This window comes from Astyanax mexicanus, chromosome 16 (genome assembly GCF_023375975.1).
Source record: "Astyanax mexicanus isolate ESR-SI-001 chromosome 16, AstMex3_surface, whole genome shotgun sequence".
Lineage (NCBI taxonomy): Eukaryota > Metazoa > Chordata > Actinopteri > Characiformes > Acestrorhamphidae > Astyanax > Astyanax mexicanus.
In genome coordinates this window covers 35,300,770-35,325,974 of record NC_064423.1, presented here as the reverse complement: position 1 = coordinate 35,325,974, position 25,205 = coordinate 35,300,770, and the positions used below count along the sequence as shown (strand labels likewise).

The window sequence follows — 25,205 nt, the reverse complement described above, 5'->3', positions numbered from 1 at the left end:
AACCTGGAATTAGATTCATCCACTCTGAAAGGAGACCGCATCACACCCGCCCTGTTTAAAATGATTTTTCCGCATGTTTGGTGCAATTACACATTCTCACCAGAAAGGGCCCTAAATCCCAAAACTTCTGAACATCAGCTTTAATCGAGTCTCAAATCTGCAATTTAACCAAACTAGTAATTTCAGCATTCAGGCTGAATACTTCTATATACTGCTGTCAACAGCACCAGGAGGGTGAAGAAGACTAGCACATGCCTCCTCCGACACATGTGAAGTCAGGCCTCTTTTTTAACTGCTGAGTAGCATCACAGCTCTCTCAGAGGAAAGCGCAGCGAGACAGTTCTGATACAACAGCTCACAGATGCAGCCTTGTGCTGATCAACATCACCCTAGGAGTGATGAGGGGAAAAAGCACCCTCTACCTCCCAAGAGAGAGCAAGGACAATTGTGCTTTGGTACAATATAAATAATTTTGGTAATCCTAACTGCCTTAAAACTGGAAAGGTTTATTCTGATTTCATGTCAAGACAGTGGGGAAAAAACATGTGTGTCTTTTTATATAGTGTATTTAAATTTCCTGTTTCAACTGTATATCACACCTTATGATACATACAGGGCTAGCATGCTCACATAAGTGCTGTCGTATCTGTAGGGATGGAAATATTATCAAATACGGACGAAGGGAAATCTCCTCTGTTAAAAATATCCAGATACCCATTGACGTGTCCTCAGAATCCGATTTCATTCAGCTGATCTGGGCATGGGGACATTTATACTACGCACTACACTGTGACCTTATAGCCTAACTCTCCTCAGGCCGGGGGGCTAAAGGACAGATCAGTAATCCGAGACGAGGGGACATACTTTTGGCATCGATGAGCCGCTCCCTTGGCACGGTGTCAGAAGAGGACAGCTGCTCCTTGACTTTGGCAATGTCTTTAGGATGCAAGTAATCAAACAAGCTCTGGCCAATCAGGTCGTTCTGCCGAGAGACACAACAGGTTACATCAGTGATGCTGTTGTGGTGCTGTTCCCAATCAGGTCTAACAGGTCAAACCTTTAATTACTAGAATACAAAATATTTAAAAATCACACCACGCCAAAACAATAGGACCTACCTGGCTGTAGTTCAGAATTTTGTACACAGACTCTGAAACGAACAGAATCTTCCCCCGGTCGCAGCCCACAACAAACAGAAAGCCATCGGCAGCCTGCGGGTCAGAGATATCCTCACATCAGTGCAATATAAAAATATTTGCATAATACATAATTGGTCAGCAAACAGATCTTTAAAAGCTTTTAATATCTGTTTTAGTTCCACATACCCTTAAAATTAAATGCTTCAGCTCATCATCCGACAGAAAGGCCGGTTTGTAGTTAGCTTCAGTGTAAGGGTTTGCGGCACCTGTAATGAAGCACAGTAAAATAAAATTAATAATGCACATCAATCAGTGTATAATAAAAAGTGGCCACTTACATTCTACTTACAATTTCCGACATGCTTTCTAAGATCCATTTTTTTGTGCTTTTTGCCCAACACTTTTAATAATGGCCACTACTGGCCTTCCAGTTGCCCCTACAGATAAATAGCTCTTTACACCATTATCTAGGCTCAAAGTAGCTCCACACTTCACTGGTAGAATCTGGAGAGCTCTGACATTTAAAATGATGAATTAATAACTCACAAAGCGCACAACAAGCTTATTATTAACCACTATTTACAACCTGTAGCATAGGTAAATCTCCGGGCGCCGCCATCACTGTACTGATCATGACTTTACTTTAAGAGATTTAGCTATGCTACAGGTTGTAAACAGTGTTTTTAATAAGCTTCTTGTGCATTTTGAAAGTTATTAAAACCTCGTTTTAAATGTCAGGGCTCTCCAGATTCTACCAATGAGGTGTGAAGCTACTTTGAGCCTAAATAATGTTGTAAAAAGTGATTTATCGATTTATCAGGGCAAAATATGCCCCAAAGCACCCGTTGTAAAGCGTGCTGGGTAAAAGACACAAAATTACTGGATCTTGGAAAGCTGCAGGAGAGCAGAGGTGGGCTATTCAACAATGGTTAGTACTTTTTATCATGTTTTACTACACCAAAATGTATTTTACACCAGAGTTCTCCATTCAATCCCAGCAGTAAAGCCTCATCCTCACCTCGTAATGTTTTCATGTGCTGCACAGCCATGCGTAACACAGTCAGCTTGTCCAGTTTGCGGGACATGGCACTGCAGGTAGGCACGAGCGAGGCCAACTCATCAATGAAGCTGTTCATCTTGTCCCTCCGTCTCTTCTCTATCTGACTGTGAGCCTCCCTGTGAAAGAACCCAGAGACAAGTCTCAGAGAAAACACAGCAAAGACCTGAATTTCTTAAATGCATGAACAGTGTATTATTAAAGTTTCTGCTAGAGTCTCTTGTCTGTACGCATGGACAGTTCTAGTCAGAAGCCGTAGATCACAATCATTACCACCTACTGCTCTGTCCACTGTCTGTGGTAATAATGCCTTTTATGAAAAATCCCCAATACACATATTCAGAAATTTTAGAAAACCATTTGCAGCTCTGGAAAAAAAATAAGAGACCACTTACAAATGAAAAATTTCTTTCATTTTAACAAATTGAAAACCTCTGGAATATAATCAAGAGGAAGATGGATGATCACAAGCCATCAAACCAAACTGAACTGCTTAAATTTTTGCACCAGGAGTTAAGGCATAGTACATAGTACATAATACATAAGTTATCCAAAAGCAGTGTGGAAGACTGGTGGAGGAGAACATGCCAAGATGCATAAAAACTGTGATTAAAAACCAGGACTAATCCACCAAATATTGATTTCTGAACTCTGAAAACGTTATGAATATGAACTTGTTTTCTTTAATTATTTGATGTCTGAATTTGTTTTGTTATTTCAGCATTTCAGCTTCTCATTTTCTGCAAATAAATGCTCTAAATGTTAATGTTAATTTTACTCAAACATATACCTGTAAAAAGCAAAATCAGAAAAACTGATTCAGAAACTGAAGTGCTCTCTTAATTTTTTCCAAGGCTGTATACATTACATGGCCTTCATCATTCAGAATCTGACTAATAAACCCCTGTACAGCACTGAAGATGTTTATAGAATAAAACACTACCTAGCATTCTTTATCCGGCCTTGCTGATCCATGCAGTCCCTGTTAGAAGACAAACCGGTGTTTAATTAGACTTTTTTTCTAATCAATATTAATGTAAATGTAAATATCTGCCATATACATGGCCATATTTCAGTAAATAAGGCCAGAAAATGTTATTATGGCACATACACATACCTTCCAAGTTGCTTGTCCTTGTCCGTGTCCATATTGTCACTTGATAAATCAAACAATAACATTAGTTTAGGGAACACACACAAAGGGTTCTGGCTGCAAAAGGCATGAGAACCATTGGAATAAATGGTTCTTCATACTGAAATAGTTTACTTACTACTATAGTAATTGAATGTAAATATACAAATACATTTAAACAAACAGACAAATACTCTTAATCCCTTAATACATAACAATAAAATAAACTAATATATAATTTTATATATTACATACTATATACAGCTCGAGTAAAAAGTATGAGACCACTTAAAAATGATGAGTTTCTTTTATCCAAAAGTTATCCAAAAGCAGTGTGTAAGACTGGTGGAGAAGAACATGCCAAGATGGGTGAAAACTGATTAAAAACCAGGGTTATTCCACCAAATATTGATTTCTGAACTCTTAAAACTTCATGAATATGAACTTATTTTCTTTGCATTATTTGAGGTCTGAAAGCTCTGCATATGTAATGTTATTTCAGTCATTTCTCATTTTCTGCAAATTAATGCTCTAAATGACAAATTTTATTTTGGAATTTGGGAGAAATGTTGTCTGTAGTTTATAGAATAAAACAACAATGTTCATTTTACTCAAACATAAACCTATAAATAGCAAAATCAGAGAAACTGATTCAGAAACTAATGTAATCTCTTATTTCCAGAGCTAGCGTGTTCAGCAGAATGGTGGAAAGCCTAATAAAAATGGTTATACAGAACCAGTCAAAAGTTTGGACAGCTTCTCATTTAACGTTTTTCCTTTATTTATTTCCTTTACGATTAAGGGACACATACGGAATTATGTAGTGAACAGTAAAAAAAAAAAGTGTTTGTCCTCCACATTAATCCCCTGATCTAAACCTGATGAACTGAGATGGTGATTTGAGGTGATTTAATTGGGATGAGCTGGAGCTTCACAGCATAAAGGAAAAGCAGCAACTATTGTTCAGCACCTCCAGGAACTCCTTCCTTCAAGACACTGAGAAAACTATTCCAGGTGACTCTCCCTCATGAAGACACGGAGATTAAAATACCAAGAGTGTGCAGATCTGTCCTCAAAGATAAATGTGCTATAAAACATATTCTGGTTGTTTAATACATTTTGTTTACTAAATGATTCTGCACATGTTCCTGTATCACTTTAATATAGTCTTCAATATTAAATTTACAATGTGAAAAATCGTAAAAAAAAACACATACACATTAAATGAGGAGAGGTGTGTTGAAACGTTTAACTGGTACTGTATATTTATCTTTACAGCATTGGAATAGCCACACTGACCTCAAAACGTGTTTATAAGAATACCTCTATTAATAATCTATAAAGAGCTGTAGTAAATCACGTTTTTCTGGTTAATGATTCACACAGCAAAACACAGGCTTTCCAGGAAAGGGCTTTCCATTATTACAGGTGCTCACAGAGCTGCACGCATGCTGTTCTTTATCTCTCTCACAGGAGAATAATAACATGTAAATATGGCCTACATAAATTCAGTTCTGAAAGCTCACAAACACAGACATGACCAGACAGTAGCTGTTTGAAATAAATAATAAAGAAGCCTTAGATATAGATTTTTTTTTGTTTAAGAAAACTGGGTAATTTAATACTTACTCAAATGAAAATCCATCAATTCTGTAAAAAAGCAAGAAAAAAAAGCAAATATAAGCGTTTTTCCATATTTTACTGTATTCTATGATGGAAAAAAAGAATATTCAGTCTGCATAAATAAAATGATATAATGTGTTCAGCTTAACTTATCATGTATGATATCAGTTTACCTAGTTAACTTTTCTTTAAAAAAATGGCTAATATCCAGATTAAGGGTATAAACTGTACAGAACTAAGACAGTACTGATAGATAAATTAGCACATTAAAATCTGTAAGTTTACCAACAGACTGGCAGGTTTTCTCTGAGTAAAGTCCACTCATATATATGACTTTAGTAGCACTATTGAGTATATTGACTATACCTATGATTACAATAAAAATGCTGAGGAAAATTCATAATTAGAATAACTCTACTGAGGGAAATTAACAATGAGAATAACACTACTGAGATAAATTCATCATTAAAATAACACTACTGAGTTGTTTTTTTTAGAACAACACTACTGAGGTACATTTTTATTAGAATAACATTGCTGGGGTAAATTCATGATTGGAATAACACTACTGTGGTAAAAATTTTTATTAGATTAGCACTACTGAGATAAATCCATGATTAGTACATTTATGATTAGAATAAAATTATAATACCAAAATATTTGAGGTAAATTCATGATTAGAATAACACTACTAAGGTATAGTTTTTATTAGAATAACACTACTTGCAAACATTTTTTTTAGAATAACACTACTGAGTAGAGGTGTGCCAAAAAATCGATTCACATAAGAATCTTGATTCTCATTTACTACGATTCAGAATCGATTTAAAATGTCCCAAAATCGATTCTAAGGTCCAATCCCATTTCTTCCCTTGGCCCTACCCCTCACGGTAAGTTCACACTGCAGCGACACGAAGCGTTTTTCGCTCCGCCTCCCACTGCCCAAAGCGACCGTGGCCGCTGCAGTTTGAACTTACCGTCAGACCCACACAGAGCGTAGGTGTATGAGAATCACCGGTAAGATGGCAGAACAAGCACTATATTACATTAGATTAACGTGTAGTTTTAATGTTTTATGGCAGAATGCTTCATAACAAGCATAAAAAAGATCGCTAGTAGTTAGTTTCAGTTTCTGTTAGCTAGCTAACTAGCTAACTTTCCAGTTCCACCTTAAATAACGCTACAGGTGGCAGCGGGCTGCAGCATTTAAGGCGGAACGGAAAAATAACAATAAGCTAATCAGAGCTAATTTCAGCTCCCCATCACAGAGGAATTAAGGAATGGACAATATGAATTAATTTCTCCACCTCCTGCCCCCTTTCTGAAGAAATACAACGGCCTAAAATTAACTAGTTAATCAGCAGCTGCTCCTGAACTTTAGCGCTCCACTGCTATCATCACATCAGCCCAGCAGCGTCACCTACACACCACCGCTAGTAGCCTGGTAATAAAGCAGTGTTATTTATTATTTATTTATTGTTCATTAACGTCATTGTGATATCCCAGTGATTCCTCTGTCACTGAAGACCCACATTCCTTCACATTTTATTGTTTTTGTAACACATTACCTTCTCCAGGACCAGTGTATATTTTGGAGGCTTTTTTTTCAATAAGTTTTCAATAAATTTTTATAAATCAAATCGTTTTGAATCAAAAATCGATTTTGAATCGAATCGTGGCCCCCAAAATCGGAATCGAATCGAATCGTGAGATAGTAAAAGATTCCCACCCCTACTACTGAGGTAAATTCATGATTAGAACAACACTACTGAGATACATTTACGATTAGATTAGCACTACTGAGATAAATCCATGATTAGTACATTTATGATTAGAATAAAATTATAATACCAAAATATTTGAGGTAAATTCATGATTAGAATAACACTACTAAGGTATAGTTTTTATTAGAATAACACTACTTGCAAACATTTTTTTTAGAATAACACTACTGAGGTAAATTCATGATTAGAACAACACTACTGAGATACATTTACGATTAGAATAGCAATACTGAGAAATTCATGATTAGTACATTTATAAATAAAATAACATGACTGAGGTACATGTATGATTAGAATAATACTTTTAAGGTAAATTCATGACTAGAATAACACTACTGAGGTAAATTCATGATTAGAACAACACTACTGAGATACATTTACGATTAGAATAGCAATACTGAGATAAATACATGATTATTACATTTATAAATAAAATAACATGACTGAGGTACACGTATGATTAGAATAATACTACTAAGGTAAATTCATGACTAGAATAACACTACTGAGGTACATTTATGATAAGAATAGCAATACTATTGATGAATACAATTCATAATTGGTACATTTATGATTATAATAACATTGTTGATTTTAGTGCATCTCTAAAATAACCCCTAACATTTTTTCATTCCTTACTTTATAGAACGGAGCTTAAACAAAAAAAAAAAGAAATGACTCTGCTTGGGATGATGGTGAATGTGTTACGGTTGGGGTAGGTGTGGGATCCAAGTGCAGAGCAGATATGAATATCTAAAGGATATATATATTTATATATATTTATATACTTATAAGGATATAGTTCTATTTTGTATTATTTTGTTCTAGTTATGGATTGGGATAATAATTTTAAATGTGTTGTGCTTAGGTGAATGTTTCTCCAAGGAGACTGGAGAATGAGTGGGAAAAAATCCTCAACAAGAGGTGTGGAAAAAAAAGGCGGGAAACAGAACAAAGGAAATGCCACAAAATGGCTTGTACCAACAAAAGACAGCTTTAAACTTCAAATAAACCAAACTAAAACACAACCAAACTTAGAACTGGCTGAGCACCGTTCAGTCCTCTCTTTATGCTCTCTTTCAAGATATTTTCTTTTCTTTTATTTTATTTTCTTTCTGTGTGGCTTTCTTTTCAGATCTCTTTCCTTATTTTGAGACCACCTTTTTTTCTTTTCTTTTCTTTTTTTGTGTGGCTTTCTTTTGAGATCACCTTTTCTTTTTTCTTTTATTTTCTTTTTGTGATGCTTGCTGTGATCACTTTCCTTTTTTGAGATCACCTTTTATTTTATTCTCTTTTCTTTTCTTTTCTTTTCTTATACCCTCTAGTACTGGTCACCCCTCTGTGAAGGTGCAACAGTGAGGTCTGGTTTGACTGAGGTTTAAATAGGGTAGTGCACATGTGCAGCTGGTTGACACTAATCACCGCCGGGGATTCTGGGAGTTGGAGATTTGGGATCCCACTCTACCATTTCTACCAGTCCCCCTGCTGGCAGCCCGCGGTGCAGCACTGCCCATCACAGAATGTTCCAGAATAAAGAGGTGGAGGAGGGTGCAGTGGGGCTTACTGGTAGTCGGTGCAGCTGCCCTTCCTCTTGCGGGTGTACTCCATCCCCGGGGTGCCGATGGAGCTGCTGATGAGGTCAGTAGAGCTGGGTGACATGAACTCATTCATCGTGGAGGAAATGTCCATTCTTTGGTCTGCCATTAGATCGTCTGTGGGGTCAAAACAAAGCAATATAAAAAAATACATATACAAATATGCTACCACCTCTTGTTAAATGACATTTGACCTTTTGTTAATGGTAAATAAATACAAATATTTTACAGAGAGCACAATTCTGCACATTTGAATGCCATGTTCATTCAATTTGCTTATTTTATTTGTTTATTTCCTTAATTTATCTTACTGGAAAACACATCTACTGTCAGAATCACACAGGTACAAATATATATGTGCTACCCCTGTCAGCACTCACCACAGAGATTCATGAGGATCGATGTTTATCAGACCATCTTATGAAGCTGTATCACGAGCTCCGCTGTGGGCGAGGTAAGGACACTCACAGTGAATCTGTGGGTGGAACAGGTTAAAACATGAATATAAAGCCCTTCAGAAACACCAGATCCTGCTGATCACACTGATAACAACAGGAAACAAAACATGAGATGCGGGTTCACTAAAATATATGAAAGCAGCGCATACACTAGAGAGACAAAAGTGTTGGGACACCTCCTTATTTGTGGTTTCTTCTAAAATCAGGGGTATTAAAATGAATATATCTTGCTTTAGTTGGAGCAAATGTATCTACTGTCCAAGGAAAGGTTTTCTACTAAATTTTGGAGAATTATTGTTATTCTATTTAGATTTGATTGCCTTCTATTAGCAATAGACAATCTGTGTCACCAATAGAAAAGTATTATAATTATATAGTATTCTAATACTATAGAACAGGGGTGTCCAAACTAGAGGCCGACCGATCGATCGGCCAGCCGATTTAATCGGCCGATTTTTGTTATTTTTTTATCAATCGGCATCGGCCGATTTTCTTATTTGGCCGCGCCGATTTTAATCCGGCACATCTGCGGGCAGCTACTTGGAACGCAGAGCAAGGTTTCAAGAGTGAGCAAGACTTTCAACGGGTAAGGCATCCATTTTTACAATCCAGTGTCCCAAAGTCTATATTTTCTCTCATGATTAGTAATCTGTGATGTTGCTTCATTTACTGAAAAAGAATAGAATTTCAACTGCATGTTGTAGCATTTCTCTCCAAACGAAACTATGCTTAGCGTTGATGGCAGGAGTGCATTTGGAATGCACCCTGACTATGCAAGGCAAGCCCTATCTATAAGCTCTAGTATAAAATAACTGACGTCTCTTCTTCAGAAACGAAAATTTCAGAAAAATAACAAAAAATAACAAACGAAAATAAACCCAAAATGTTGACAAAAATACAATCTAACGAATTTCAAAAAAATAAAACGAAATTCTCCACACAACCAAAGAAAATTACTAAAACTTGTAATACTGAAAAAAGCGGAAAAACGCGTCTAACGGACTAACGGACCACGAGTGCCGCGCGCTCGGCACAACAACTCCCGCTGTACAACTCCGCTGTACAACAGCGCTTATAAATAAATTAAACACAAAAATGAGGGTATTCTATCAGTAATTTCAGTTCGTTTTAGTTAGTTTTATAAACACAAAATACAGTTCGAGATAGTTATGTTTTTCCTTTTAATTACCGTTTTTATTAGATTCAGTTAACACAAATGTTTTTTCACTTTCAATTTTCGCTATTTCGTTCGCTTTAGTGAACAATAATAATTGGTTACTTAGCAACGTTGTAATTATCACACCAGAGCTTTATATAAAATAAAAATAGGAGCCTGATTTCGGGTCGGTCCTCAGGTCAGGTGGGATTCGGGCAGAGAATCTAAGCTCTAAAATAGAAAGCAGCACAAAAACCGGAGCAGCTAAAAAGAGCTTAACGTCCTTAATTCGGAACTTGGGTTGTCCACGGCAATCACTGAATTGATTAGAGCACGCAAATCGTCACAATTGTGCCTCACTTCACCACGCCAAACCACAGGCACAGCGGCCAGAAGCTCAAGTTCACCGGACAGAGGAGGGGTTAACCAGGGCAAAGCGAAATAAAAAAAAAAGTTCATAGAGCTGCTAAAGTAACGTGCAGTAACGGGGTGTCGGAAATGGTAACGGCGTTATAGTTACAGTCATAGTAATTAGTTAGATTACTCGTTACTGAAAAAAAGTAACGGCGTTAGTAACGCCGTTAGTTTTAACGCCGTTACTCCCAACACTGTATATAAATAAGCTTTATTGTAAACGAATTAATAAAACAAATAGTTTCTAAAATAATGGAGTTAAAATAAAACATCTCTTTTTCATTCACTACAAACAGACATTAAATCATGCCGCCTCCTGCTGTTCTGCTGTAAAACTCACCCGTTTAAAGCGGTTTGCGCTGTTAGATATTAAATGAAACGATGAGCAGAATTTTCTGTTTTGTCGGGTTCTACTTTAGAACCCCCTCCAGACTTTTCTGATAAAAGCTCATTTTATCCTGAACCTATAAAGTCCGCGCTCTTCAGCTTTCTCAACTCATTTTCCGCTCACGCACCGAACCTCCAGTACAGCTGATGAGACGCGTTTCTCTGGCTAAGGAGCTCATTTGAAGAAGAAAAAAAACAGATAAAGCTATATTTAAATTACAGCACCTGTCTGTTTTTGCATTATTTATAATTTTATTCTTAATTTAAACGTCACCCATTTTTGTAAAATAATAGCTGCAGCCCTAACGTGAACATTTTATAACATTGTCCTCCCATGTCCATTCGTTTTCAACTGCATGGAGTTGAAGAAGAAATTAGCTTTGCCGTTTTGGAGTAACTATCTAAAGTTGTCACATTATGGAAGTCTTCTTGCACTCTGTTAAACATATTAAAATGAATAATTAATAGACTAACAGACTGCAACAAGTCATACATTTGTTAATTAGTAGGCCCCTACAGTAAATTTTATATAATAGCCAACATAATATTTCTACTATAAACATGAATATATAGTGTATATAGAACATATGTTATATAATGAATAAAATAAAATGTTATGGATAATACAATCTAAATAAAATTAATATTTTTTTATTAACATATAGTGATATAGTAACATTAAAGTCACTATAAAATGCTAACCTTATTTTCAATAAATTGTGTGAAGTTTACAACTGTTGTTCCTCCTCTTACTAGTATGATTTTAAGCATGCCAAATAAATATAATACGATAGCATATCGGCCCTAAAAATCGGCAGGTCACATCGGCCATCGGCTGACTCTGACCACTAATGATCGGTATCGGCATCGGCCTTAGAAAAACCCATATCGGTCGGTCTCTAGTCCAAACTTTTTTTGTTGGGGGCCAGAAGGAGAAATATATTTGAAGTCAGGGGCCACAGACTCTGTAATAAAACAAATAATGAAATATACCACTTTAAATAATACATTTTCCTGATTATTTCATTTACACATCATTTTACTTGCCTTACTATCTTTATCTTTGACAGTGTTGTGTAAACTAAGATTTTTCAAATTGATGTTTAATTTCATGATGTCTCTTAATATTAAACTCCTTAATTACGGCAACTTTTAGACTCTTTGGCCCGTTTTACTGCGCTAGAAATGCGCACCCTCTCCGCTTTTAGACTCTTTGCCCCGTTTTCTGCGCTAGAAATGCGCACCCTCTCCGCTTTTAGACTCTTTGGCCCGTTTTTTGCGCTAGAAATGCGCACCCTCTCCGCTTTTAGACTCTTTGGCCCGTTTTTTGCGCTAGAAATGCGCACCCTCTCCGCTTTTAGACTCTTTAGCCCGTTTCTGACACCTAGCACTCAAACTTTGAATCTCACATTATAAAAACCTGCTTAACAGCGGGACAACTTTCATTCTATTTCACGGGGCGCTCCAAAAAAGGAAACGGGCCGCAAATGGCCTGCGGGCCGTAGTTTGGACACCCCTGCTCTAGAATAATATAGAAAAGTATTAGAATGGACTAATTAGTAGGGCTATCGACGAACATTTGGACATATCAACTCAAATACCAAGAAATACATGATTCACTAACTTAACACTAACACCACTTTTTTTGTTATGGACCTTGTGGAACAGTTCTATATTAAGAATGCAATAAAGATGAAAGATCTGTACTGCCAGAAAGACTGGAAACTGTATAGAATACAGTATGAAGTACAGTTGCGTAAAAAAATAATAATAATATTTGCCAGCCCACAGATTTCTTTTGTTTAAGCTTTTTCTTTTGGTTTTGCTTTTTTGGCAAATGTGAGACAAGCAGTTGTGTTCTTTTTGGTCAGGAGTGTTTTTTTTACTTTGGAACTCTCCCATGGAGACCATTTTCACCCAGTCTCTTTCTTATTATTGAATCATTAACACTCATTAACCTTAACTGAGGTGAGTGAGCCCTGCAGTTCTTTAAATGTTGTTCTGAGTTTCTCTGTGACCTCCTGGATTAGTTGTCCATGCCCTTTTGGAATAATTTCAGGTGTCCAATATCATATTGTATGCAATAATAAAATAATTATTTTTTTCATTTTGTTGCAGCATTTTGTTGCAGTAGTGTATTCTTAAAATATATATATATATATTTTAATTCAGTGTTTTGTCATATAGTCAAGAGTATTGTTATCGCAAAAATACGAAATATGAATTATCGTGATCTTATTTAAGGGCCATATCGTCCACTTCTAGTAGATTTTGACATTTGATTCTGTTAGAAACCTGTTAAATCTTATTTATGTTGAGGTGATTTACATATTTTACACTTTTCCTTAACTGAAATACAAGGATTTATGTTATGTTTGCACAGTATTTAATATAAAAGATGAAAGTGAGGTTGAAGGGGGCTGCTTACTATTAGGGCTGCAACTATTGATTATTTTGGCAATCAACTAATCTGGGATAATTTTTCAGATTAGTTGATTAGTCAACGAATAATTCGCCATGCTCTCCATATCTGCATGCTGTGGTTATGGCTCCTGTTTCTAGCCTTTTCTATTGCTTTAAAAAGATAGAAACTGCTGAATATGGGATTTTATTACCTTGCAAATGTCCAAAATATTGCCCTGGAAAAATGCGTGGAAAATACTGATATTTAGTGAGGTAATCTGTTGGGTTTGAGCACGTTTGGAGACGTAGGCCGAGCTTTGTATACACTGTGTGATTGTCCCCAGTACTTTGTGTAGTGCTACAAATTAACATTTGGAGTCAACAATTTTTAATAATCGACATTGTCGATTATATCGATTAATCGAGGCAGCCCTACTTACTATTTTTAAGCTTTTAAGATTTTTAGTTTTATCAAGAACTAAAAATTGTAATCGAGAATCACTCAATATTATTATTATTATTTATTTATTTTTTTTAATATTGCTCAGTGCTAGTAGTAGGCAATTGGGACAGCCAGATTTCCCTAATTTTGCCTAAATAGTCCCATTTTAACAAGCTTTCTAAGAGCCCTACAATATTTCACTATTCTAAAATGTTAAAAATGCACGTTTTCCAAACTTCTGCAAAAAGCTTATTTTTTATACTACATTATAAAGCTGATGCTGTTAAAAGATTGCCTGCTGCCCTCAGGTGTGAACATTTCCATTTAATGGCCTAGCTCTTCACTATCTGATTCACAGAAAGCTGAGAGAAGGTGTGTAAAAGCAGAACACCTCAGGTTGCTCAGCTCTGTCAGAATCAGACCAGCACTAATGCGCTCCCGCGGTCGCAGCTCGCCTTGTAATTAGATTCTCCACTGACCTACATTTCCTTTACTACCTCGCTTCCTCACAGCCGAGCCCGATGACGCCGGGGTTTCAGCGTGTCAGAACGCTGAATCAGACACGCCACGTAACACTCGCAGCCCCCAGCATTATCTGAGTTCAGGACTTTTATTCTGAAGTTTGAAGTCTGTGAGGCTGAAATACCAGCATGCAGCTGCCTGCATAGTGTGGGTATTGGGTTCAGTGAATGGATCGATCCCCATGGATATCTGATCCCTCAGCTGAGATGTTCATACTGTACTCCACTCCACTCTCTGTTCTCTGGCTCTCCTGTGATATTACAGTTACAGTGTATTATAAATGGCTGCAGTAGGCCATCAGATGACACACAGAGCTTTTGAAAAATGTATTTCTAATTCCAGGCCTGCAGTGAAAATGAGAGCAGAGAGGATGTGTGGCTCAAATTATCCATCATTACACCCCTGCTAGCAGAGTACAGATGACACCGAGACAAAGTACCGCTTCCATTAGCAGTGCGGAAATAAAAAATCTGGCCTGAGTGAGATTCAGTCAGAGAGAAGAAGAGAAAAGCAGAGAGTCTAAATAAAGAAAAGAAAAGAGAGGAAAGAGGGCTGGGTGAATGTAGGTCATCTGGATAAGCCTGTTAATACACAGCGCTTCAATGAGTCAGCAACTCTTTAACCACCTTCTCCTGCCTTTACTCACAGCTGCCTCAAACACCCAACCCGCTCAGCTAACCATCCGCAATCACGGACACAATGCAATCACGGACACAACACAATCACGGACAAGCCGCAGGTAAGGACGCGCCACAGTCCCCAACGCGTCCGCAGTTCCTAACACGTCGCAGGTGCGGACGCACCGCAGCAATGGACGGGACGCAGTCACCCATGCACCGCAGCCACGGACGCGTCGCAGGTACGGACACGCCGCACACATGCTGCAGTTACAGACACGCCGCAGGTACCGACATGCTGCAGTCCCGATGCGCCGCAGGTATTGACACGCCACAGGTATGAACATGCCGCAGGTACGGACACGCCACACATGCTGCATTCACAGACATGCCACAGGTACAGACATGCCTTAGTCACCGACGCGCCGCAGGTACGGACACGCCACAGGTACGGACATGCCGCACACATGCTGCTGTCACAGACATGCCACAGATACGGACACGCCTCAGTCACAGACATGCCCGGGTCACCGACACGCCGCAGGTACGGACACGCCGCAGGTACAGACACGCCGCAGGTACAGACACGCCGCAGGTACAGACACGCCGCAGGTACAGACACGCCGCAGGTACAGACACGCCGCAGGTACAGACACGCCGCAGGTACAGACACGCCGCAGGTACAGACACGCCGCAGGTACAGACACGCCGCACACATGCTGCAGTCACAAACATGCCACAGGTATGGACATGCCTTAGTCACAGACACGCCTTAGTCACCGACGTGCCGCAGGTACGGACACGCCACAGTCACCGACACGCCACAGGTAAGGACACGCCACAGGTAAGGACACGCCACAGGTAAGGACACGCCACAGGTAAGGACACGCCACAGGTAAGGACACGCCACAGGTAAGGACACGCCACAGGTAAGGACACGCCACAGTCACACTTTTACAAACTTTATTTTGTTAAAACTGATACTAAAAAAAATATCACAGACACACTACAGTCACGTATACGCAGAAGTCACAGACACGCCTTAGACATGGACAATGAGTTCTATATTGTTAATACTGGTACTGAAACAATATCGTATTAAACAGAAGTAAGAAACACATTGTGATAAATACATTTTGTCTATATCGTCCAGCCCTAATAGCAGGATCTGAAAATTAATTAAATTTCAACATTGTCAGCACTGTGCTATATGCATAATAGTCAACCTAAGATGTTGGATTTGAGCTAAATTAATGAGAAAGATGCATTCTGTTGCCAAGAGTACATACTGTACCTTAATAACAGAGTAGAGTCTAGTCCTCAGAATCAGTCTTGAAGTGCAGACATGCGGGCAGGCACTAAACCTACAGAACAGACACACAGGTCAGAACCAGTCCAATGTGGAGTGTTCATAAAACATCCATTAATATGATAATCATATTTTAGTGTTAATAAAGCAGCATAATGTAGCAGTTTATCATTTAAAAATAACAGTTTCAGAACCTCTGTGATGCTCTTCTGACTGTAACAGGGGCAATAGGCCATTAAATCATAGCCATGCATACTAAGGGTGGGACAATATACCAACATCACAATATACCATATCGTTTTGATTGCATAGTTTTGATTAGTGGTGTTAAATATGGATATTTTTATTGAAACATAGGCACTCTTTTGAGCCACTCTCACATATGAAAGTGGCTCAAATTTGACGACCAAAAAAAAAAAAAAAAAAAAAAACAGATTTGGCATGTTCACACAGCCACGAAAAAAACTGAACTGAACCACATTGAGCAAAAAATCTGACTTGAGTCACTTGGAGTCTGGAAATGTGAACGTAGCTTTAGACTATCCCCCCCAATTAGACTTACTAAAGTTACTGCTTCATTACTCCACATGGTGGCGCTATAATTAAATGAATACTTTTTAATATCGTGAACAGGTATTATACCCTGAAATATTGTGCCATATTACCAACCTCTAATTATCACAGCAGGATACTACTTTTTTTTTTTTTTTTTTTTACTGTTTTTAGCAAAAGAAAAATTCACACTGTTCTCATTTTCCATTATATATCTACTAGAGACAGATTATATCTGCCCAGTATCATTAATTTTATTGGATATATGGAGATATTTGTATTGCATTATTATTAGTATCATGACATTCTGGATCATTGACTCCTGTTACAAATCTGATAAAACTCTTGTAATTTTAAAAATCTCAATATATGCAATAATAAAATAAAAATTTTACTCCGCAGTACCGTAATTTTATTTGCAGTACCGTATTCATAATTTTCTTTTTTATTCAGTGTTTAATCATATCACCAATATACTGGCTTCATTATTAGGCCATAGCACTCATGAGGGCTTACTACTAAGAGCATTATTAACAGATACTGGCACTTATGAAGCTTACTGACTAGAGTACAGGCAGTCAGGTCCTCCCAGTCTCTGGCTGCTCACTGCCTGCCTTATTAGCAGCTCTACACAGATCAGCAGCTGGGCTTTAAGGTCATCAGTAAGTGAGTTGTTGTGGAGAGTGTGTGTGTGAGTGTGTGAGTGAGTGAGGGAGGCAGGCTGGCTGACAGATGGGTGATCTGCAGATGGTGTGTGTGGTGAAGAGGAGATTGTGGGAGGATACAGATCCTCAGCCAAAGCTCAAAGACTGCTACAATATGGTACCCTGTTTACCCATCCTGCTACTACTGTATCCACAATCCTTCACACTTCCTCTCTGCAGGCCTTCTCACAATCATTATCACTACTGGAGCTCAGTGCATCACGGTATCAGCTGATATACTGATCCCTTTACTGGTACTGATAAATCAGAATATTATAACTGGCTGGTACACACTCTGATTACAGTTATATTGACCTATGCTATAGTGATTCTTTTAATAAATCAAATTAATTTCAGAAATATTGTCTGTAGTTTATAGAATAAAACATCAATGTTCATTTTACTCAAATATAAACCTATAAATAGCAAAATCTGAAACTGATTTAGAACTGAAGTGGTCTGTTACTTTTTTTCAGAGCTGTATATGTTGTGTGTGTGTGTGTGTGTGTGTGTGTGTGTGTGTGTGTGTGTGTGTGTGTGTGTGTGTGTGTGTGTGTGTGTGTGTGTGTGTTTACAAAAACATTGACTTTAATTGTAAATTAAGATTAAGTTTTGTCCTTCTACTATAAAGCTGAAGAACTTTACTGCAGAACTTTCTTTATAACCTTCCAATGGTTTGTTTACACCCTTAGTAAACACCTTTATTCAAAATGCACAAACAAATCAGCGGTGGAAAAAAAAAAAAAACATTTTCAGTTTCTAATTGTGAGGTTTCATGTGGTGAGCTTCAAAGTTTTGGTTTCAGTTTCAGCCAGCAAGGCTTAGGGCAGCTCTACTTTTTAACCACCTCTTCTAATTTGAATAATAAAAAAATAAAGTAATAAATACTACTTGTTTGCCAAATAAAAGTATTGGAAAAATACTGAACTTTCCATTTTTACATTGTCAAACTCAACTCAAAGTTTGTCAATGTTTACACCAATAACTATAGTGGAACTAGAGGAGACAGTCTACTATAACTCAACTCTAATGCTTAAAGTTTCTCAGCAAAACATCAATAAAATATGCATTTGAAAAAAAATTAAATAAAATAAAAGACTATAGCAGTAAATAAGCAGTAAAACAAATTTTAGATCGTAGTTGTGCATAATTATTTTTAGAAGACCTTGCTGGAGGAATACTACTTTTAGTGTTTCACCTAATGTAAAGCTTTTTTCCTTACCAGCATTAAAATTAATTTTAAATCTTAGTTGTCCATAATTATCTTCAAAAATTCAAAAAGTAGAGAGAAATTCTTGGCTTTAATTTAAAGTTACAGTTTCAGTTGCATCAAACCTTACAGACTCTCCTGGGGTTTGACTCTCTGTATCTGACCGGATCACGAGCGAGATTTTTAAACCATTTTCCCACAGTAACCTCTCTCGTCATTCGGGTTCTCCTGCAGGCGTATCTTATGGATCTTTCTCTCAGCAGCTGATAAACAACCAAGACTTCCTCTCACGTGGATCATAAACACATGCTGAGCGGTCTGTCCTCAAAGCACCAGCAGCACCATTATTACCCACAGAATAAACAAACACTGCACCTCATACACCAGCCAGGAAATGAGAACCTGTCTGATAATACAGACTGATATTAAAAAAGAGTGAAAACATGAAAACATGTTTGAAAGTCTTCTAAGACAAACACAGAAAATAAAGCAGACGTGGGTGATGAACAATGACACTGGAATAATGCAGGTATCTGTGTTTGTAGAACATAATCAGCATCAGACAGGTGTTTAGATTTGATCAATACTTATGACTGTGAATTGCAAGTCAATGATTAACAATGACTTAATAAATAATGTCACTCTTACACAAACAAATGTGTCTCCAAAATGCCAACTTTACAGAACTTTGAACTTTTAATATTTTATTCCAAGTCATTTTGGAGCATTTCTATTTCTATTTCTATATACAGACTGATTTAGCTTATTATGGCTATGAATGGAATGAATGGGGTGCAAAACTCTTAAAATTACAGCTGTAACACTAAACTACATACGGTACCACAGCAACTACTTGGCAACATCAGATAAACCATCTGAGCCAACATAACAACCCCATAGAGCACCACAAACCAGATAAACTACTTGTAAACATCAAAGAGTCACCCAAGGCATCATAACAACCCGATAGAGTACCACAGATACTACTTGCTAACATCAGAACAACCACCCAAGACACCATAACAACCACATAGAGTAACAGCAACTACTGTCAAACATCAGGACAACCACCTGAGACACCACAACAACCACAGCATTTCTATTGGTCTAGTTGTCATGAAATTTTAAATCAATATAAAGACCAAGTCATCCCACAGTAGCATATTTGAGTTTTGGACATTTCTTCAACTCTAAACTGTTCAGTCTGACTATGTGATTAAAGCAGGGATCCCAAAGCTTAATGACGACCATCGTCTGTCTCCTTTTTGGGTGTACTTTTCTACTGCCATAATCTTTTATAATGTTTTTTACCAGCTGGAACAACAAATTCCATCCACATCTAATCATCTTAAAAGCACAATTTCCCTGCTCAAGTTGCCACTTTCGTAGCTCCACAGTTGACTGACATAGTTTGATACTCCAAACACTTATTATTACCCACTAGTGCCATGTTAACCCTCCTTCTCTTGCAACATTAACCGCAATGTGATAGGCTCTATGGTAAAAGGCGGGACTTTATCTGTAAACTAAAGACTACATGCTAAGCTCTGGTAAAATGCCCAGTCATATTTCAATCAGCATTTCAACTCAGCCATGTTGGACGTGAGGATTTGACATCTTTAAACTACAGCCCAGGGTTGGTGATTTTACAACATTTTACCACTACAATACAATTTCACTGCTGAGCATCTTCGCTAACCATATCTAGGTATAGGTAAAAAGAGACCACCTAAAATGATGAGTTTCTTTGATTTTACCATATTAAAATACATCTGAAGCCATCAAACCAAACTGAACTGTTTGATTTTTTGCTCCAGGAGTAAAGCAGCATAAATTTATCCAAAAGTGGTGTGTAAGACTGGTGGAGGAGAAGATGCCAGGATGCATGAAAACTGTGATTAAAAACCAGGGTTATTCCACCAAATATTGATTTCTGAACCCTTAAAACTTTATGAATATGAACTTGTTTTCTTTGCATTATTTGAGGTCTGAAAGCTCTGCATCTGCAGCCATTTCTCATTTTCTGCAAATAAATGCTCTAAACTCACTGATCAGCTACAGGATAAGACACGTCATCGCGTGCCACTGAGTGTCAATCTGGCAACCCAAGTGAGCTTTGCATCTTGGGGGGCAGAAGGGGCAGAAACTCTCTCCAGTGTTTGGAAATTGGATTCATGTTTTTCACACACTCGCTCTTACTTAGTACTGATTGTTTCCTTTTTCTACATGTTATTTCATTTCATTCCATGATTCAGAGTAGTTATCATATTTTGAGAGATAAATCATGCATATTTCAGTGATTTTGATGATTTTCTTAATGTGCTTATTGCTGATATGATAAGAAATTGTTTTGCAATACAATAAACTATTGATATATTGTCCAGCTCTAAATCAAATAATTTAAGAAATAGTACAAAGCCTTTCCTGTACAGCAGAGACAGTTACTCAACAAAACAAAAGCAGAACAGTCTTTTTTAATACCCTAGATTTCAAAAGAAACAATGAATAAGCTGGTGTCCCATTACTTTTTGTCCACATAGATCATAATCTCATTTCTCACAAGTCTTCTGGGAGTATTATTCTCGCTTTTAGCCATTTTCTTCACTCAGTAAAGCCCTGAGCTTCTACCGGAGCCTTCAGGCCCGTTTAATAGAAGCCCTGAAGCATGTCTGCGGTGTATTTTTATCACTTTAAGGAGGAGGTGTGATCTAATGCGAGGAAACACCTCAGACAGGCCTCTCAGGCGTACTGAGCAGTTTCCTGGAAGCATTGCGTTACACATACACACTGTTATGTGGCTACATGGGTGCAGATGAGGACAGAAGGGAGGAGTACGGCTGACCTCCTAAACTAGAGATAACGTAACAATAAGCAATAAGGCCACAGTCAGTGGGCCACACTAAGACTGATTGAATGGGTGCTTATTATGTAACCTATCTGGCTAGTGTGCTGCATATATATATATATATAACCTACAGTACATACATACAGAAATACATACATACATACATACATACATACATACATATATACAGTGCATGTATAGCTACATATATTATATAGTTATACATACACATAATACATTACATATATATGCTGCTTTGTCAGCATTGTGAATTAGGTTAAGGTGCAACACACAGCTTGTTATTGACCAGTGTCTAGCTAATATTATTATTATACATATACAATCATTATTGTTGTTATTATAGATAAACTACACGTACACAGCAATACCAACCAACCCACAGGAATTATGTATTTTTTATTTAGTTACATAATGGCTGACCTCAATTAGGTTTAAAATGAATGAATAACTCATGTAATACTGAAAGTACATGATAATTATAGCTATAAATATGTTTTTTAGAGCGTTATCACATTTAAATAGCTCTTACATAATCTAAAATCACAATATTTCGCCCACTAAAGGGCTTTAGAAGTTAGAGGTTGGGAATACAGGTCCGGAATGTAAATATCCGTTCGAGGATTTCGTTCCAGCTGCGTGAGAGGCTCCTACGCAGCTGATCTACAGCGCAACCGCCCACGCAGTTTGAACGATATCCTGGAACGGACTTTTACATTCCGGACCTGGATTACACCCCGATACACGTAATTCGCCACTGAGCACAAAAACAACCACATTAACAGCTAAGGACAACGACAAAGCACGCCATACACACGTCAAACCCCCACACAACGACAAATAATCAAGAAAAATGCGATTAAAAGGCCAGACTCACCGGTAAAAGGCAGCACAGCGATCCTATTCACGCAGTAACGCAGCGACTGTACATATTCACACTGACCCACTTTCCCTCTGCACTGGAATCAGCAGCGCACCACTAACCTACTTATTCGACCAATCATGTTCGACCACACAGGCGGTGCTTCCGTTTCCAGCCAATTACAGAGACCCTTTACCAGCTGGACAGCCAATGGCAAGGCGGGGAGGCCAGAAAGCAGCCAATGGTATTTCGAGAAAGGAGATCATTGTGAATCCAGGGCGCAAACAAAACAGCCAGTGACGAAGGATTCACACATTTTACAATGTAACGATTATATTTATTTAAATAAATAAATATATGTATATATATATATATATATATATATATATATATATATATATATATATATATATATATATATATATATATATATATATATATATATATATATATATATATATATATTGTACTTAATAAAAATTAATAAAGCATTATCTAACCTTAAATATTAATGTAACAAATAAGAAAATGTAAATAATGTTTTATTGGTATTTTCTTGAATTTCTTTTGTGCAGTTATGAACTTTTATTATATTTGACAGTGATATAAGCCTAACAAATGTATCACAAAAAAGTGTAAAATTACAAAAACAAACCTTTGGAAATAAAGAAAAAATTGCCTTCTATCCCTTTTTATTTATATATTTCACGTTTCTAACAGAATACGAATACATTTTGTTAAAAAAAAATGTTTTTAATATAAATTAATGAAAAGAAATAAACGTAACAAAATGAATAAAATATAATAAATACTTTTACAAATACTGTACAATTATTTTCTTGCATATTTTCCTGCAGTTATGGTATTATAATTTACAGTCATATATCACCTTAACAAAAGAAATACAATATGAAATTACAAAAATTAATTTCAACTTAACTGAGGTTTATTTTCAGATTTTTTTTACAGAAAGTACTGTAACATTATTGACCACTACTGATCATGATTGATTATGTCATTAACTGTTTAATTACAGTAGTAACACAGCTGCCAATATTTACCTTATATAATTACTAAAATAATACAACTTTATATTATTATTGCAATAAAGACCTTTTTCAATTGTACACATTTCTCTGTGCAATATTATATATCAACTGTTAAAATGGCTAATAATGTATAAGAATATCATGAAATAATACTTATTTTCACTATAATAACTGACAATATTAGGAAAATCATTTATTTCCACATCATTTTATGAGACCATCCAAATTATTAAGAAATAGACATCGTTTTTTAACTTTTATAGATTTCTGAACAACAAAACAGGACTCTTGCATTTTCTTTTGTCTTTCTGTATTTTTACCACTAGAGGTCAGTAAAGTAACAGTGATCGTGTACAACCAGCATCATTACCATCATTCACTGACCATCATAGGCCTATTTATACATGATTTCTGCAAATTACATAGACAACAATCAATCAAAAAATATATTATATATCAAAAATGTTAAAAGTAATGCTTGCAAATGACATTAAATACTGTATATTTTTTTATATTGTACTGATTTCAGTGAATTTGAGCACTTTAGGCCTCACTGACCTGGCCTAGCTCTGTCAGAGCTGTTGTGTAACAGTACATGAGGACAGTGATAATAATACAGAAATGCTGGAATCTGTTGCTGTATAAAACCTTCAGCTATAAAGAGAAGCGAGGCAGATCTGCTACAGTAACAGCCTTTTACTCAGATCACCTAACCTGAACTCATCTCCACAGCAGCTGCGCTCTATATCCCCCACTGTGCCGCACACCGCGGATCAGCATCTGATCGTCTATTGCTGAGCAGAGCAGCTCAGAGACTGGAGAGTAAAACAGCAGAGAAAAGACTAGCTAGTCTAAATTATTTATTCCTAAATAACCCAGCCTTAATAAGCCTTATTTTTAACTGAAACAAAGTGTGAAGAAACTGGAGCAGTATGCTGAATGTGGAGAGGATGAACAGGGTAGAAGAAAGTGTCAAAAACACATTAAAAACAATATCGAACCATATTTCACACTTCTACTCTGTGATAAAACTCTCTCTCACATCCGGACTGCAATTGAAAAAACAGGAGGACCAGTGAGTTTTTTGGCTTTCTCAGTCACATGACATAACGTTCAGTAGCTCCTCCATTTTCATTCTGCTGTTATGTTTACGTGGATCTCCATAGAAACGTGCGCCCAAATTGTAATTACGGTGTAGCTATTAAACTCAGACAAATAGCTATGAAACTCAGATATGTAGATGCGGATGGGACTAAAATTACTGGAGTAGATAATTCAGCCTGTAAATTTCTCAGAGGACGCCTGAGAAAAACACGTACATGATCAGGGACGTGCACAGGAATCTTGAACCTTGAACTGAGGAACCTTTTGCCTCTCGAGGTGTCTGAATCTGAATGATTGACTCTGAAAACTTTATTTTACGAAACTTCAATCAAAATTACGAATTATAAAGAAAATCTTGTTGAAATATGAAATCATATTTGCCTATATTATTTTTTACCCTCCTTCGGAAGGGCAATATCAGCCAAGGATGGCAAAAGGGCAGTTGCCCAAGCACATTGAGCCATAGCGTCTGCACGTCACTGTACATGATTGTTCCAGACGGGAATAAAATCATAGAGGACCCCCATAAAAGATAAAAGAACAAATTTACCCCAAGACCCCCTGAGAAACGAATCCCATCATAATAATGCTCTACAGCTAAATCGGTGGAACAATTGCCCTAGCTAAATTGGGAGAAAATAGGGAAAAAATAGATGGCTATGGTATGCCAGATGGTTTCTAGGGTGTTGCTTGGTTAATTCAGTGTCCCACAATCATATGGGTTTTACTTCATCAAGATAATGCAATATGAGTCCACAATGTTCCACAATTCATTAATACGTAAGAAACTCATAACATAAAATTGTCGTTATGCGAGAAAAAC

The 25,205-nt window shown here is 37.0% G+C and overlaps 1 protein-coding gene across 2 annotated transcripts in view; it reads right to left on the bottom strand.

Annotated features, from left to right (window-relative positions):
- Positions 1-22,351, bottom strand: part of arntl1b (aryl hydrocarbon receptor nuclear translocator-like 1b) — a 33,701-nt gene extending 11,350 nt beyond the window's left edge. Inside the window, exons 1-11 of one of the 2 annotated variants that reach the window (XM_049465536.1) lie at positions 22,245-22,345; positions 16,024-16,093; positions 8,711-8,805; positions 8,300-8,447; positions 4,958-4,978; positions 3,314-3,352; positions 3,140-3,178; positions 2,158-2,315; positions 1,326-1,405; positions 1,119-1,211; positions 865-982 (exon numbers count right to left, since the gene is read on the bottom strand). In XM_049465536.1, the coding sequence (XP_049321493.1) occupies positions 865-982; positions 1,119-1,211; positions 1,326-1,405; positions 2,158-2,315; positions 3,140-3,178; positions 3,314-3,352; positions 4,958-4,978; positions 8,300-8,447; positions 8,711-8,723 (709 nt within the window). In that variant the 5' untranslated portion in view covers positions 8,724-8,805; positions 16,024-16,093; positions 22,245-22,345. Of the gene's footprint in view, positions 1-864; positions 983-1,118; positions 1,212-1,325; positions 1,406-2,157; positions 2,316-3,139; positions 3,179-3,313; positions 3,353-4,957; positions 4,979-8,299; positions 8,448-8,710; positions 8,806-16,023; positions 16,094-22,244 lie in introns of both variants that reach the window. The other variant, XM_022670056.2, reaches the window with a different exon arrangement.
- Between the last annotated feature and the right edge of the window lie 2,854 nt (positions 22,352-25,205).